Source organism: Sapajus apella, unplaced genomic scaffold (genome assembly GCF_009761245.1).
Source record: "Sapajus apella isolate SASKATOON/1434 unplaced genomic scaffold, GSC_monkey_1.0 scaffold15, whole genome shotgun sequence".
Lineage (NCBI taxonomy): Eukaryota > Metazoa > Chordata > Mammalia > Primates > Cebidae > Sapajus > Sapajus apella.
Window position 1 is genome coordinate 2,574,079 of NW_022436955.1, and position 16,970 is coordinate 2,591,048.

Below are 16,970 nucleotides of genomic sequence, written 5' to 3' on the forward strand. Positions count from 1 at the left end.
CTTGAGGGAGGCACAGCTGGAAACCCAGCACCTCCCTGCACCAGCTCTCGATGCCTGGTCAGCCGCTGAGAGGGCCCTGCTGCCCGCAGCCCCCTCGGCCCACTCACTGTCGCCGGCCCTGCATGCCCCTGGCCTGACAGCTGCCACCAACCTCTTGGCCCGGGAGGGGCCCTCTGTGCCTTGGAGGAACGGTTCCCTAGCCGCTTTGCTTGCAGCCTACTTTTCCCACTGGAGGCACCTGGCCCTGCCTGCTGGTCCTCACACCCATCCTGTCTCTGTTCACAGTGCCCTCAGCCAGCATGACCCGCCTGGCACGCTCCCGCACCGCGTCCCTCACCAGTGCCAGCTCGGTGGATGGCAGCCGCCCACAGGCCTGCACCCACTCGGAGAGCAGCGAGGGGCTGGGCCAGGTCAACCACACCATGGAGGTGTCCTGTTGAAGCCCTCAGTCCCGCTGACGACACCCAGCTGTCCGCCCGCATCGAGGTCCCACTGCCATCCGTGCGCCGGCTCATGTTCCCTTTAGTTTATTTTTGTGAGGGCAAAGAGGAGGAAATGGGGTTACTTCTGTTTGAAAAAAAATATGAGGGGATCTATGTTAGATGCTGTGGCGGAACCGTCTCCAGATGTTTTGAGGGGCTCACTCTTCCCCACCCCATCCCACTCTCCATGGTAACTTGGCCGACTGGACCCCTCTCATCCCACTCCCTGCAGCCCAGGCACAGGAGGGCAGGGCTGCAGGAAGGGAGATTTGCTGCAGATCCAGGCCATCCTGGGTGAGCCCTTGGGCAGGCAGGTTTACAGATGGCAGCAGCTTCGAGAGGGTGGGTGCTGGGCCCGCGGGGACTCGGGGGCCAGCTCAGGCACTGGCATGGGAGCCCTGGGAGGCCCTTTCCCCCCTCTTCCACCAAGCACACCTATTTCTCATAGCACATGTGACAATCATCGGGACAATAGCCACGAGGGGGCGCTCGGACTGGGCAGCCACTTTCCTGGTGCTCTCTGGGCCCAGCTGGTGCTGTGGGGCCAGGCAGGCAGGGATGTCAGGGGGTTTCTCTGCCCAAGGAAGACAGAACATGGAGAACTGTGAGGGCAGGAACCCCACAGACTGTCCCTAACAGCCCACACTCTACCGCTTCCTGGCCCTGTCCCATTTCTGAGCCAAGGCCTCCCTGAGGCAGAAGTCACCTGGTCCGCTGTCCCCACAGTGACCTGATGGGGGTGAGAGAGGAGGAGAGAGCCCAGGTGTGGTGTGTGTACCCCTGAGAACTTCATGGCGACTGCCTTTGGGAGCCCACAGGTGGCCAGAGGCAGGGGTAGCTGAGTTCCTGGAGACCCTTTTTTGCCCCCAGGCTCCCCAGAGGGCAATGCCATCAGTAGCAGTGTGGTGTTTCAGGCAGAGCTCTGGCCAGGCTGCGCCAGTGTGTCCCGTAAGCATCACTAAGGAAGAGAGTTTATTTGGTCAGCTGGCCCAAGGCAGCAGGGCTTCCACAGTCCCACCTCCCCATAGCTGCCTGGGCTGGGGCTTGCTGGGAGCTGAAGGTTCTGGACATGGGCCAGGTAGAGTAGAAAGGCTTCCCCCACACCCCAGCCTCCTCCTTCCACCTGAAGCCCAGGACTGTGCCGCATACTTTCCATCCACCCACCTTACCCCGTAGAATTTTGCTGCCCAGAAACCAGAGCCATTTGTCTTGGACCCTAAATCAATGGTCGCAAACCCCAAAACAGAATAGGGGAGAGAGCAATGAAAAAATGAAGGGCTGTGAAGCGGGGAGGGTTGTGGCGGGTGTTCTGGGGCTGAGAGGACACCTAGATGCATATTTCCTTTGCACACATCACCCCCTTCTATAATCTGAAGCCATGACGAGCCCGGTGGTGTGTTAGTTTCTCCCCAGTTCTACCCCCTCACGTGCTTCCTCTGAATACTGAATGTGACTGTTTGAAAGCTGGTAGAATTAATCCCTCTTACTGTAGATAGCACTGCAAATCTTGGATTTCGTTTTGTTTTTTTGCTGTGTTTTCAGATGAGATATCTATAAATATTCTATACATTATATGTGCGTGTGTGTGTGTGTGTGTGTACACACATTGGGTCCTCCCATGTGGTGTTCCTTCAGAGGCTGTCTTTGGTCAAGGTAAACTTTTAATGTTTATTATTTTCTTCTCCACATGAAGTGAAGAGCCTAATTTTGTGTGTTCTGGTAGCTGCTGTCATGAGATGACAAAATGTAAAACAAAACTCTAGTCAACGTAGAAAGAGTTAACTGTGCTGAAAAACTAATAAAGAACCTAAGAAGAATTCCAGTGTGGTGATGCCATGCCCACCGTGGGAAGCTTTTGGAGGGACAGAATGTTCAGGCAGGGCCTGCTGGTGCTGCATGGGTTTTGGGATGAGGGTACTAGGAGAGGATGGTCTCTCCCGTACAAGTCACGTACATTATTTCACCCGAGGAGAGTATGACAAACATTAAAAGCCTTATGTGCTCATTCTGCTTAAACCCAACAGTGACAAAATACAGTTCTCGGCCAGGTGCAGTGGCTCACGCCTCTAATCTCAGCACTTGAGGAAGCTGAGGCAGGCGAATCACTTGAGGCCAGGAGTTCAAGACCAGCCTGGGCAACACAATGAAACCCATCTCTACTAAAAATACAAAAATTAGCTGGGTGTGGTGGTGCACGCCTTGTAATTCCAGCTACTCGGGAGGCTGAGGCAGGAGAATTGCTTGAACCCAGGAGGCAGAGGTGGTAATGGAGATGGTGCCATTGCACTCCTGCCTGGGCAACACAGCAAAACTCTCTCAAAATAAAAAAACGAAATACAGCTCTCCAGAAAAAAATGCCTTAAAGACAAAACAAAACACACCTGCCCTCCAAATCTCCTGCCTGAGTCACTGCATTCCTTCAAAGATAAACGACCCTGGTCTTTGCCTTCACCTACACATAAGCTCATGTCTGGCAGGTTAATGATTATACTTCTGCAATCTATAACCAGATATACTTATTTCTAAACTTCGATACGATTTTACACATACTAAATCTTCACCTATACTGTATATAACCTCAACTGAAATACCGTGTTGGAACAGCCTGCCAAGATTACTTCTGCCAAGATTACAGGCCTCAGTCTATAGTCCTCAATAAGGCTCCTAAACTAACTTCAATTCTTTAAAAACTTAATTTTTTTCTTTAGTCAACATATCAATCCTTACGTTAATTCTACAGGGTAGGTATTATCTTAGTTTCGCAAGTGAGGAGAACTGAGCTTCAGAAAAAGGGATCTGTCTTAATAACAGACCAAACTGAGTGCTGAACTCCGGCGTTGCTTGGCTTCAAAGCCCATTCCTGTAACCTCAATATTCACAGCCTTGTTTTCTTAAATTAACAGAATGCTACTTCCACCACGTTTAACCACCATTTGTTTTATTCATTCATTTACCCTAGGTAGCTATTGAGTCCCTACTACTTTAGCTAATAAAAGCCACCACGTGCTATGCAGCAGTTAAAAATGAGGATGTACTGGCAAATAAGGGCAGAAGGGATCTAGTCTAGATCCAGGAGCCCTCCAGGCCATGCCACTCCGAAACACACACGAAAACTGCTCTGAATAAATACCAGTAAAACGGTTTGATGGCCACCGGTAACAAGGGGTCGAGATCAGGAGGCCGCTGGCCCCCCAGATGCGTGCGATCACCACCCGCGGGCCGCCAGACCCTCGGCTTCCGATCCAGACTGCAGGAAGCCTCAGCTCCCTGGGACCGACCAAAGGCCAGGGTTGCACCTGGCTCAGAAACAAGCTCCATGCGGCACGGGACACTCCTTCCTCCACGCGGACCGCGCGAGTGCAATTAGAGACCCTAGATTCAAGATGTTTTCAGGAGGAACCATTCCAGCTGGCGCTAATCGCGGCCGGTCCACAGCGCGGACGCCAAAACAGGCACCACGTGGTTCCGGCGCTGGGGCGGGGCCAGAGACGCCGGAAGTGATTGCGCTACCTACAGGCCCGCGGGGCGGCTCACGCTCAGACCATGGCGACCCAGGCAAAGCGTCCACGGGTGAGTGGTGGGCGCGGGTTCTAGCCTTCTCCTCCGTGAGTCACCCCTTGTCTACCCGCAGGGCCGTCCGCGTGCCCCCTCTCCGCCCACTCCCGTGAGTCCCGCGCCCCTTTCCACTTGTCCCTTCGTCCCCCCAAGCCCGTTCTGCGCACGCGCCGCGGTCTCCTCTCTTTCTCAGCGGGCCTTCGGGGGCCGGGCCTGGTCACTGCGCGCATTTATCTCAGGTGGCGGGGCCCATGGCTTGCGGAAACCCGGATCCTGTGGCCGGCTTCTTGAGCTGGTGCCGGCGGGTGGGACTGGAGTTGAGCCCCAAGGTGAGCGAGCGAGCGGGCGGGCTGAGGACCCGCGGTGGAGCGCGGGCTGCCCTGACCAGCCCTCCTCCTGCTCAGGTGGAGGTCAGCCGGCAGGGCACGGTGGCTGGCTACGGCATGATGGCCCGGGAGAGCGTGCAGGCCGGAGAGCTGCTGTTCGTGGTACCGCGTGCCGCGATCCTGTCGCAGCACACCTGCTCCATCGGCGGCCTGCTGGAGCGAGGTGGGCACAGCGGCGGGCGAGGGCGCTGGGGCGAGCCTGAGAGGCTGCGCCGGGACACTCACTCCTGTGTCTCTCTCAGAGCGAGGCGCGCTACAGAGCCAGTCGGGCTGGGTGCCACTGCTGCTGGCGCTGCTGCACGAGCTGCAGGCCGCGGCCTCACACTGGAGGCCGTATTTTGCGCTCTGGCCCGAGCTGGGCCACTTGGAGCACCCTATGTTCTGGTGAGAGCCCTGGGAGGGGTTGGGGAGCGTCTGCACTGTAGCCTGCTGCAGGGACAGAGTCCTCCCCCCAATTCCCCTTAGCACCAGTCCTACCCAGTAAAGTGCGTGGAAGGATGAAGAGAACCTGGGTGTGGGTGTCCCTGCAGGCCAGAGGAGGAGCGCCGGCGCCTGCTGCAGGGCACAGGCGTACCTGAGGCCGTGGAGAAGGATTTGGACGGCATCCGTAGCGAGTACCACTCGATTGTGTTGCCCTTTATGGAAGCCCATCCCGATCTCTTCAGCCTCAGGGTTCACTCCCTAGAGCTCTACCTCCAGCTCGTGGCCCTTGTGATGGCCTACAGGTCAGTGACTGGAGACTCAGAGAATGGAACCCTTTTCTTTATAAGTCTATAGCGGGACAAAAGGGGAAAGATAGTGAAACCCACCCCCAGTCCCTCACCCAAGACAGGGCCTTAACCAGGTTCTCTCAATGGCAGCTTTCAGGAACCACTGGAGGAAGAGGAGGATGAAAAGGAGCCCAACTCCCCCATGATGGTGCCCGCTGCAGACATACTAAACCACTTAGCCAATCACAATGCCAATCTGGAATACTCTGCGGTGAGTGGAGTTCTTACTGGTGCACTGATTAAGCATGATTCACACCGTTAGGCTCCATTCTCTTACTAGCGCTACAAAATGAGTAGTGAAATCAGCTCCTGTACGCTCCTTTAGTATGCATATTACAGAAGAATCATTTGAATGCAAAACATTTTAAAGTCCTCGGAGTTGTGGGTAACCCTCTTTAGTGCTAGCAATTTGGTGGTCTGCATAGCCATGTTTCATTCCCTACTGGCTGCTCATATTTTTGAGCCCAGACTCTGTGGCTCTGTGGATAGCAGCCTGGAACAGAGAGTCTCTCTGTTTTGGAGGGGTGAGGATATTCACAGGCCAGAGGTCTCAGACGATCCTAGAACTGGTATAAAGCTGTTTATACCAGTTGTATTCTATATGGAAAGTTGCAAGAAAAGATGGCATATTTGTAGGATCAAAAATTAGTATGGTTATTTCTAAACCCTTGCCTTCGTTTTCCTTTCCGACTTTGATCTGCAGAAATTTCAGCCCCCTGTCTTACTGTGTTGCCCGGGCTGAAGTGCGGTGGCATGATCTCTGTTCACTGCAACTTCTGCCTCTGGGTTCAAGCAGTTCTCCATGCCTCAACTTCTCGAGTAGCTGGGATTACAGGTGCCCGCCACCATGCCCGGCTAAATTTTTCTATTTTTTCTGTGGAGACAGGGTTTTGCCTTGTTGGCCAGGCTGGTCCTAACTCCTGACCTCATGATCCACCCACCTTAGCCTCCCAAAGGGCTGGGATTACAGGCGTGAGCCACCATGCCCAGCCAGAAATTTCATTTTTAGAGCTACCCACTTTTTAAGTGCTGAAGATAACTGTGCAGAAATCCACCCAGTTAAACATGAAGCTGGCCTTTTAAAGCGAGCCTGACCCTTTTTGTTTCACAGTTCAGGGTCTAACAGGAAATAAAGGTAAGAACTTTGGTAGTTAACAGCGTCAGTCTCATGGCTGAACTACACCTGCTGAAGGCTCTTAAGAGGAAGTAATCTTTATGGGGCCGGCCTGTTAAAGGCATGCCCCCAGCTTCTCCCTTTCACCTCAGGATTGTCTTCGGATGGTAGCCACTCAGCCTATTCCTAAAGGCCATGAGATTTTCAACACTTATGGGCAAATGGCTAACTGGCAACTGATTCATATGTACGGTTTTGTTGAACCATATCCTGACAACACAGATGACACAGCTGACATTCAGATGGTGACAGTTCGTGAGGCAGCATTACAGGGTGAGTGTATCATTAATCTTTGATACTGATGGCAGTATCTGTACCCATGCCTTGGGTTAAATAGCCTTGCTAAAGAGCAGTTGGCTTTGTTGACTAGGTGGTAAAGATAAGAGCTCTTAGGTGTACTAAGACTTTCACATTGCTATTTCATCTACAGGAACAAAAACTGAAGCTGAAAGGCTCCTAATGTATGAGCGCTGGGATTTCCTATGCAAACTGGAGATGGTAGGGGAAGAGGGAGCTTTTGTGATAGGGAGGGAGGAGGTGCTGACTGAAGAGGAGCTGACCACCACACTAAAGGTAAAAGGCTGAAGATGGCCATTTAATGCTGATTTGAGCAAAATAGCTAGAAGATAGAGGAAATGTGACATTTTTAATAAATGCTGAGTTTAGTCTCCTGAATCATTTCAGAAGTATGCAAGTAGTGCATCCTAATTAAAGGGCTCTGTGGTTGCTTCTAGGTACTGTGCATGCCTGCTGAAGAGTTCAGAGAGTTTAAAGACCAGGATGGAGGGGGAGATGATAAAAGGGAAGATGGCAGCCTGGCGATCAACAACATTCCCAAGCTCAAAGCATCGTGGAGACAGCTGCTTCGAAACAGCATTCTATTGACCCTGCAAACCTATGCCACAGACTTAAAAACTGACAAAGATGTACTCAGCAATAAGGAGGTCTATGCTAAACTCAGCCGGAGGGAACAACAAGCCTTACAGGTTCGCTATGGTCAGAAGATGATCTTACATCAGTTGTTGGAACTGACAAGTTAGCAGTTTCCCTATTCCCTGAAGGAACAGCAATAAGAACTTTAATAATCACTGGTGTTTGAAAAAGAGGAAAATTTGGATCTTATTAAACACCAAAAGGGAAAGAGGCAAAGGTGGTGTACCAGGATAAACTGAGGTAAGGGTGGATGTGTTTAAGGATTGAGAATGGCAGACTTGGCAATCACTAATTGTTAACACATGTTACAAATATTTGGTCAGTTTTAACCAAAGCCAGTGGAAATATGGTAGTAATAGGTCTTGTTGTGTTCCAGAGCATTTAGAGAGAGTGAGTGTGAGTGTGTGTGTGCGTGTGCGCGCGCGCGCGTGTGGACAGACTTTGGAAGTAGACCCTATTTTAAATCTAGGTCTAGTTTGAGGAAGTCAACCTTTAAAAGACTCTCAGGATTTAATAAGCTGTGTAACTGGCACTCAATGATCGCTTACCTGAAGTTCATGCTAGATGGCACAAACCACCCCTCAGGGAATAAACCCTAAGACATCATTCAAGGAGGACACTTCAGTTATTTAATTTAGAACCTTTTTGTCCTCTCTGGCAGTAAAACTTGACAGTCATGAAAGGTAAGTCCAATTTTAAGTGAGTTAAGTTTTAAAATATGTATCTACTCATTTTCTTTAAAAAAAAAGACACCAAAATACCTAAGGGTAAAGGATAGTAAAGAAAACTGGGCATTTTAAATTTGGTTTAACCAGAGAAACCTGCTTCAGCAATTTTCCAGTGTTGAAATAGGAAGAAAAATACAATTTCCTTTCTTAAACATGCCAGTTTAGTAGTGGGAATGACCTATCATTCAGCAAGAAGTTGGTGGTTCCCAATGGCCCCAAGCTCTGCAAGGGTGAACTGTCCACTTTTCCTCTTCATCAGCACTGGCTGCTGCTACTGAGAAAGGCACAGTGGACTCATGTGTGTCATGACTTTAATGGTTGGCTACAGTATGCATACACATACAAGTAGTAGTAGGGGAGCTGAAGCCCAGGAAAGGCTACAAAATACAACACAGGGACCAATACATTAGCAAAACATTCAAAATCCTTATTTAAAAAAAAAAAAGCTGTATTGGTCATTTCATCTTGGTCATGTTCAGCTTAGCCTGTATGGCCATTCAGTGGAGTAATGGGGGAGGGCAATTCATCAGATTTGGTTCCCTTTCCTGTATTCCCACAGTTTATAAAAGTTTCAGGAGAGGGATGGGGGGGTGAGGGTAGGGGGTGGGATTTAAGTCTGGTCTGGTTTCCCTTTATATAAAAGAGCTGACCCCCATCTCACATGGCTGAGGTATATATTCCCCAAAAGAAATAAAATGGTACAAATGCAGTCAGCTTTAGAATGGGTTTGGGTAGAGACAAAACAAACTCAAGGGATTCTAATAGTGAGCTCTTCCCATGTTCCCGGACATATCAAATTCTAGCACATCCAGATTTTTAATAACTTAGTGATTTTCAGGGTCCCCTGTCCACATTAAAAAAATAAGTTACATAATAAACTGGCTTTTTGCTATTCTTTGGGACACCAGGAATGTCAGACGACATGGAGCTATGCCCTCAGACAAGTGCATGGCATCAGCTGCCTCTTTATTACAAGGTACCAGTTTATGTACTTGCCTTGGACACAGCTTGCACAAACCCAAGAAGTTCCAGACAAAGGTTTTTCTCTTTCATATATTTACACAAGTTCAAAATGATATTCACAGCATCTTCTAAATTTTGGCCAAGAGTCAAAAAAAAAAAAAAAAAAAAAAAAAAATGCGTTTAAACTTTGGAACGTGCCCACATAAGACAGGAGGCTGATCCCAACAGTAGTTGGGGCAGATACCCGCAAACCAAAGGGCTGGGAAAGTCAGGAAGAGCTGAAAGGATTCTTCAGTTTATGAACTCGGTGCAGTGAGACCGCTAGGGTGACACATACAACAGAGATGCAGTTTCATCTAACTGGCACCTGTCCCTTCCATTACTTGCTGGGCCTGCTTCTGTCCCATGCAGCACTGTGCCACCGACTGGAATAACCTGAAGGGCAAAGACAGTTACAAATTTGTGATTAAAGAGTAGGCCTAGCAATACCTTGCATCTCATTTGCTTTAGCTATTAATCACTGACCCAACCTAGAGACAAATGGTTTTCATTCTTCAGGCTCATTACTAGACAATTAATTACTTTTAACTCACTTCTCGATTTCTGGGGCACAGTGTACAAATTCATGGTTCCAGAATTTAAACGCTGGGTTTTTAATCAGCTCAATGAAGGTAATAAGAAGACCCCAAGGATGTGGCCTATTTACAATCAACCGTTCCAAGAGAACTCTGAAAAGGGAGAAAGAGCTAGTTAATGCAGAGAAGCATACAAATTCATGATTATTCTTCCATTACCTTTTTTCCCTAACTTCTCCCTGATTATTGAACCACATGCTAAAGTTTTCACCTTTAGTAAAGACCTTTAGTCAAAACACTCCCAATAGCATGAGTTGGAATAACTGGGTTTGAAACCCTGTTCTTAGCCCTAGAAGAACACATATTAATGTAAAGTGCAGATAACAGCATGTATCTCAGAGCTGTTCAGAATAAGGGGTGATGGGGGAGAGGAAGCCACATAAAGCCAAGAGTACATGGCACACATATTACAAAAAGTAGTAACTTCAAGAATGAGCTCCCAGGCCTGGTACAGTGGCTCATGCCTGTAATACCAGCATTTTGGGAAGCAAAGCTGGGTGGATCACGTGAGGTCAGGAGTTGGAGACCAGCCTGGCCAACGTGTTGAAATGCCATCTTATTAAAAATACAAAAATCAGGCGTAGTGGTTCATGTCTGTAATCCCAGCAGTCAGAGGCTGAGGCAGGAGAGCCTCTTGAACCCAGTAGGTGGAGGTTGTGGGGAGGCGAGATCGTGCCACTGCACTCCAGCCTGGGCAACAGAGTGAGACTCCATCTCAAAGAAATAAAAGGATGAGCTCTCAGTGAAAAGTTAGGAAATAAGAATTCTAACACTACTAGTGCACGTGTAAATTGGTAGAATTTTTCTGAATGCCAGTTAAGTATTGGCTTAACTTTATATCCTTTCACGTACTAACTGTACATGAAGCATAACAAAGATAAGTACAAGGAGACTTACTGCAGCTTTATATAAACAAAATGGAACACATCATCTAAGCATCCAATAAGAGATTTTGGTACACAAATCAAAGGAATACCATATTTAGCACCATAGGTACAACTTAATTAGGCAAATAGGCAAGTTTCAAGAGTCTGGCCCAATTTTTAAAATATAAGTGTGTATATATCTATCTCACTAACAATCTCTCCAATGCTATATATAGTCTAGGCAATCCAGCAACAGATTCCTTTGTTTTTTTTTTTTTTTGAGACGGAGTTTCGCTCTTGTTACCCAGGCTGGAGTGCAATGGCGCGATCTCGGCTCACCGCAACCTCCGCCTCCTGGGTTCAGGCAATTCTCCTGCCTCAGCCTCCTGAGTAGCTGGGATTACAGGCATGTGCCACCATGCCCAGCTAATTTTTTGTAGTTTTAGTAGAGACGGGGTTTCACCATGTTGACCGGGATGGTCTCGATCTCTTGACCTCGTGATCCACCCGCCTCGGCCTCCCAAAGTGCTGGGATTACAGGCTTGAGCCACCGTGCCCGGCCTACAGATTCCTAACTATTGTAAGGAAAATGCAAGTATGATCCTGTTGTTGCTACTGCTTTCAACCCAGAGTTAATGAGGAAAAAGTCCAAGGTCCTTAACATCGTCTTCCATAGGCCTACATGACTTAGGACTAGTTATCACCACCACCTCAGAGAAACTCTGACCTTTAATCAAAATGTGCCTTGTGGTATAAACTACTTTTCATTTAAGCAATGATTATGATTTCTAATTCTCTACTTGTGATATGTGTCCATCAGAATGAGTATTAGGAGGGCAGGAACCATCCATTTTGCTCACAATTGTATCCCACATTTAAAAGATTATTGGACATGCAGATTTTCACTGAAGACTGGGTGCAGTGGCTCAAGCCTGTAATCCCAGCACTTAGGGAGGCTGAGGTGGGCGGATCACTTGAGGTCAGGAGTTCAAGACCAGCCTGGTCAACATCCTGAAACCCTGTCTCTACTAAAATGCAAAAATCAGCTGGGCATAGTGGTGGGCACCCGTAATCCCAGCTACTTGGGAAGCAGAGGTTGCAGTGAGCTGAGATCGCAGCATTGCACTCCAGCCTGGGCAACAGAGCAACACTACGCATCAAAAATAATAATTTTAGATAAATAAGATTTTTACTTAACATTGAATGCATAGGAAAAAAACCCAAGCCTTTAAGATGAAAGGACAGGGGGACCATTTTGAAGCATTTAAAAAGTAAGCTGCTCTCTTACCTTGTGATCTGTTCTTGGATAGCTTCTGTATTGGCCTCTGCAAAAAGGTACAGCATGGTGCAACTGAAGTAGTGAGTGTGGCTATTTGGGTACCGGAGCTGATTTGCAATTGCATTCAAAAAGAGATAGCGACCTAGAAATTAAGAAACCTTGAGTCTGAAAAGTCAACATAGGAAGACAGTTCTAACTGGCTAGAGTTTCCGTTTCTGATACAGGCTTTCAAATTAATCTCTGGTTTAAAGCTGTGGTTCTCCGGACCCCAAAGAGTTCTCATTTCTGTAGGTTTTATTTCAGTGTTTTCCACGTTGGTAATTAGATTTTTTAAATATTTATTCATTTTTAAAAAGAGACTCATTATATATTAATAGAAGTAACATGAAATATTTTCCGGTGACACTCTTCAGAGTTTTTCTACATTTTGCAGATCTTTAATTCTTGCTTAATAAAAGACAGCTGGATTCTCATTTCTGCTTCCATGTTCAACTTGTTATTACGGTGTATTTTTTGTAACCTCTGAGAAATTCAGCTGTATACTCGTGACAGAATAGATCCAAAACAGCAAATATTGTCTTATGAGAGAAATGGTTTTGGCGGGAGGCAGCACCTCATGCCTGTAATCCCGACACTTTGAGAGGTTGAGATAAGTGGATCACTTGAGGTCAGGAGTTCAAGATCAGCCTGGCCAACACAGTGAAACCACATCTCTACTAAAAATACAAAAATTGGCTGGGTGCAGTGGTGCATGCCTGTAATCCCAACACTTTAGGGGACCGAGGTGGGTGGATCACCTGAGGTCAGGAGTTCGAGACCAGCCTGACCAACATGGTGAAACTCCGTCTCTGCTCTGCTGAAACAAGACTGAAAAAGGCCAGACACGGTGGCTTACACCTGCACTCCCAGCACTTTGTGAGATTGAGGGCAGATCACGAGGTCAAGAGATCGAGACCATCATGGCCAACACAGTGGAGCACTGTCTCTACCAAAAATACAAAAACTAGTCGGGCATGGTGGCAGCCACATGTAGTCCCAACTACTTAGGAGGCAAAGGCAGGAAGATCACTTGAACATGGGAGGCGGAGGTTACAGTGAGCCAAGATCGCACCACTGCACTCCAGCCTGATGACAGAGTGAGACTTCATCTTAAAAAAAAAAAAAAAAAAAAAAAAAAATTAGGTGGGCATGATGGCACAGCCCTGTAATCCCAGCTCCTCAGGAGGCTGAGGCAGGAGAATTGCCTCTGAACCCAGGAGGCAGAAGTTGTGGTGAGCCGACATTGCCCCACTGCATACCAGCCTGGGTGACAAAGCAAGACTGTCTCAAAGAAGTTTTGAACTCACAGCCCTCCTAAAAAGGTCTTGACACCCTAAGGGTACACACACCACACTTTGAGGACCATTAGTCTAAACTACTTTGGAATAAATACTATCTTAATTGGGTCTGGTTATCTGCCTCTGCTAATTACTCATGTTCGTGAGTTTATTACAGTGACACATTTCTCCAAAGGCTGCCATCCTTTTATTGCTGAGCTCTGGACGTGATGGTGTTCAATTTTATATCTTGAATTTAAGCTGTCTTAAATCCATCCTATATAGGCATCAGCATATACGCAACATTAATTCACCTCTCAAGAATCAGTAGCAAAGTTAAGAGTAATGCTCCCACCTAAAGTGTATGTATGCAAAACCTGGACAGGACTGTACAACTAAACGGCACCTAACTGAGGTCTCTATTGTATAAGAAGAGTACCAAAAGAAATGTAGCTCAAGCAGGAAAGCTGCAACCTTCAACAGGAATTATACTGTAAGCTTTCTGCAGAACAGGAGAGTCTTACTCACTAATTTTATACACAAACATTTAACAAGATGCCTACCAAACAGGCACCAATAAAAATGCTTATATAAGGCAGGCTAACAAAACACTGCCACAAGAGCCTACGTTTAAAGGGACTACTGAATAAAAGGAAGTTTATTTTCACACTAAAAACTGCAGTCACATACACCAAAGCTGATACTGCAGGATTCTAGAGAATCCTTTCCTTTGTGCTTTTTTGTATTTTCTGCACTGAGTAGATAATGTCCAATTAAAGATAAAATAATCAGCCAGACCTGTGAATATACTGACAGAACTTTCCTTCACTATTGTGGCTTGAAGCATTTGTATATGTTTGCCATCAGACTGTAGCAAAAAGCACAGAGAACTCTACTCAGAACTGGCAGGCTTCACTCACCCTCAGTGTCCAAGTCCACAGCCAAATTCTGGAAGATATCCATGTGTGCTGAATGAGTGATGGTGCTCATTGAAGGCGTGCTGCCCTTGTTGTGAATGTGCGCAATGGCCTGAGTCCCTACATAGAGCACCAGTGCATTGATGAGCTGGAGGTTGTAGCGATTCCCAGGTTCATTGGATACCTTAAATGAGCAAAGCAGAACTCCTTATGCTTACTCCTGCAGAGGACTGACTGATTCTACCCCAGTATTTCTAAGCCCTTCTTACACCTTTATGGAAAGGCTGAACATTTATTGTGATTCACTTGCATGAATTTGTGAGGTTATTTAACAAATTACACAGATGCTCCAAACATGGTTGTACCAATAAGAGAAATGTGATTTCCCTCAGGAAGCCAAAGCTGCTCTCACTGTACTCATGACACAGATCTAAAGTTAAGTTTATAAAATCAAAATATGCACTGTGCCAATTAAATATTTGGAAAGTTGTGGTTGCACAGCATAGATTGTAAATACATAACTTTCAAAATATCCTATACAGAAATGTGAATCAGCATCCATTTATTTAGAAAACTCTTGAGAGTACAAACAGCTAATGACTGTCAGTGGTCCACTCTCACAGGATTCTCATCCAAAGCTGTAGCAAAATATCACTGATGAAATGAACTTGTAAATATATAAATCCAGTTCAGCTCACCCAACTGATGGAAATGACAATAAAAGACTTAACTCCAAAATGGACCATACAGACACAGAAAGTGCTTTCTATGGAAGAGAGAGCTGAATTTTAAGCCAAATGAATTAACCTGTAGGTTGCTGCGCAGATCAGACAAAAAAGTGACTGGTGATCGAGTTTTAAGATAGGAATCCAAATCCTTTTTGAACTGAGGTGGCATTACTCCAGTGAAATTGGTGAGAATCCGGGGGGCAATGTTAATTTCACTCAGCATGTCCACCTGCCACAGACAAAAATGCAAGAATCACAGATTCATTTGTATTAGTAAATTACACCTATGCTAAAAAGTGGTAGAAAGTTTTTCTAAAACTATATACACTATAAATACCTTGAAGAGCACAGCTGCCACATTTTATTACTTTTAATCAGTCTTTCTTTAATTAGAAGAATCTTGGTAGAAAACAATAGAAGTTGTTCACTCTATAATGTATTTCCTTTCCAGAAGCAAGATACCTTTTCGGCAAAGGTCTAATTTGCAAAACTAACTGATTTTTCCTGGACTTGGATTTCAAAACAAGAAATCAGAATAAGATTTCTCACTCATCATGACTCTGAAAAGAAGCCTCAGCAGGACAAGACATCACACTTAGTCCTTTTTGAAAAAATGCATGTGACATAGTAGAGACTACATTTAAACTATAGCTGGGCACTTCTAGTGGTGTGCACCTCTAGTCTCAGCTACTCTAGAGGCTGAGGCAGAAGGATGGCTGGAGCACAGGAGCTTGAGGCTAGAGTACACTATGTTCACACCTGTGAACAGTCACTGCCCTTCAGCCTGGGCAACATAGTGAGACCCCCGTCTCTTAAACCACAGTAGCCACATCAGAGTGGTGAGATTTTAAGTGGTCCTTTCTCTCCTTTATTCCAACAACTGAAAAAACATACAGTGGGTTCTCCATATCCTCAGGTTCCACATCCAATTAACCTCAAGTCGAAAATATGGGGGGGGGGGGGGGTAGACTACTACAAAAAGTAGTAACTTCAAGAAAGAGCTCCCAGGCCCAGTACACTGGCTCACGCCTGTAATCCTAGCACTTTGGGAGGCTGAGGCGGGCGGATCACGAGGCCAGAGGTTTGAGACCAGCCTGGCCAACATAGTGAAACCCTGTCTCTACTAAAAATATTTTAAAAATTAGCTAGGCATGGTAGTGGGCACCTGCAGTCCCAGCTATTTGGGAGGCTAATGCAGGAGAATCACTTGAAGCTGGAAGGTGGAGACTGCAGTGAGCTGAGATCACACCACTGCACTCCAGCCTGGGTGACAGAGTGAGACTTCATATTAATATAATAAACAAATTTTAAAAACAGTTCAATATAGTTTAAAATAGTTATTTCCATAGCATTACACTATACTAAGTATCATAAGCAATACAGATATCATTTAAGAGGTTATGCAAAGGTTATATGCCACTTTACATAAGGGACTTAAGCATACTTAAAATTCAGTGTCCCAGTGGGTCCTGGAACCAATCCCCCAAGAATAGCAAGGGACCAAGAGACAACTGCACAGGTGCACAGACACACAAAACACCTGTAAAATATGGAGATTACAATCAGGCGCAGTGTCTCACACCTGCAATCCCAGCACTTTGGGAGGCCAAGGCAGGCAGATCACTTGAGGTCAGGAGCTCGAAACCAACCTGGCCAACATGGCAAAACCCCATCTCTACTAAACACATACAAAAAATTAGCCAGGCGTGGTGGCACGTGCCTGTAATCCCATCTACTTGGGAGGCTGGGGTGGGAGAATCGCTTGAACCAGAGAAGGGGAAGTTGCAGTGAGCTGAGATTGTGCCCCTGCACTCCAGTCTACGTCACAGAGTGAGACTCTTGCCTCAAAGAAAAAGAAATAGAGATTACAAAGGTCTATTTGTTCTGCGATTCTTTGCCATGTGGGGCACACCCAGCAAATGCCTGCCCCAACACCTAAGCCAGGGTTCTATAAATAGAGCTAAATTTAATATCAAAATTAATATGAAAACTAGCAACTAGAAAAACGCTGTGAACCAGCAACAGCAATAGCAACAATATCATACCATATTATCAGGCTTAAAAACATGATTATTTCCTTTAAAGAATACTCTTATGGGCCGGGCACGGTGGGTCACGCCTGTAATCCCAGCACTTTGGGAGGCCGAGGCGGGTGGATCACGAGGTCAAGAGATCGAGACCATCCTGGTCAACATGGTGAAACCCCGTCTCTACTAAAAATACAAAAAATCAGCTGGG

General features: G+C 46.6%; 3 protein-coding genes across 24 annotated transcripts in view; 2 read left to right on the forward strand and 1 right to left on the reverse strand.

The window, feature by feature from the left end:
• NDRG4 (NDRG family member 4) overlaps positions 1 to 2,299 on the forward strand; it is a 48,815-nt gene extending 46,516 nt beyond the window's left edge. For all 12 annotated transcript variants that reach the window (XM_032284084.1, XM_032284086.1, XM_032284081.1 and 9 more), the window contains one exon: positions 286 to 2,299. In XM_032284084.1, coding sequence (XP_032139975.1) covers positions 286 to 440 — 155 coding nt within the window. In that variant the 3' untranslated portion in view covers positions 441 to 2,299. The remainder of the gene's footprint in view (positions 1 to 285) is intronic.
• Positions 2,300 to 3,598: 1,299 nt separating this feature from the next.
• Positions 3,599 to 7,516, forward strand: SETD6 (SET domain containing 6, protein lysine methyltransferase). 5 transcript variants are annotated; one of them, XM_032284072.1, is made up of 9 exons: positions 3,599 to 4,052; positions 4,191 to 4,366; positions 4,442 to 4,586; positions 4,666 to 4,807; positions 4,954 to 5,148; positions 5,284 to 5,404; positions 6,460 to 6,640; positions 6,798 to 6,940; positions 7,102 to 7,516. In XM_032284072.1, the coding sequence occupies exons 1-9, from the start codon at positions 3,866 to 3,868 to the stop codon at positions 7,405 to 7,407; spliced, it is 1,596 nt and encodes a 531-aa protein (XP_032139963.1). In that variant the 5' UTR covers positions 3,599 to 3,865; the 3' UTR covers positions 7,408 to 7,516. The 5 variants fall into 5 exon arrangements, with proteins under 5 accessions (XP_032139963.1, XP_032139965.1, XP_032139966.1 ...); XM_032284076.1 differs by having other exon boundaries at positions 4,001 to 4,052; positions 4,277 to 4,366; XM_032284074.1 differs by lacking the exon at positions 4,954 to 5,148.
• Positions 7,517 to 8,325: 809 nt separating this feature from the next.
• Positions 8,326 to 16,970, reverse strand: part of CNOT1 (CCR4-NOT transcription complex subunit 1) — a 91,137-nt gene continuing 82,492 nt past the window's right edge. For 4 of the 7 annotated variants that reach the window (XM_032284069.1, XM_032284066.1, XM_032284067.1 and 1 more), the window contains exons 45-49: positions 14,812 to 14,961; positions 14,008 to 14,188; positions 11,781 to 11,913; positions 9,585 to 9,719; positions 8,974 to 9,426 (exon numbers count right to left, since the gene is read on the reverse strand). In XM_032284069.1, the coding sequence (XP_032139960.1) occupies positions 9,348 to 9,426; positions 9,585 to 9,719; positions 11,781 to 11,913; positions 14,008 to 14,188; positions 14,812 to 14,961 (678 nt within the window). In that variant the 3' untranslated portion in view covers positions 8,974 to 9,347. Of the gene's footprint in view, positions 9,427 to 9,584; positions 9,720 to 11,780; positions 11,914 to 14,007; positions 14,189 to 14,811; positions 14,962 to 16,970 lie in introns of all 7 variants that reach the window. The other 3 variants (XM_032284071.1, XM_032284068.1, XM_032284064.1) reach the window with 2 other exon arrangements.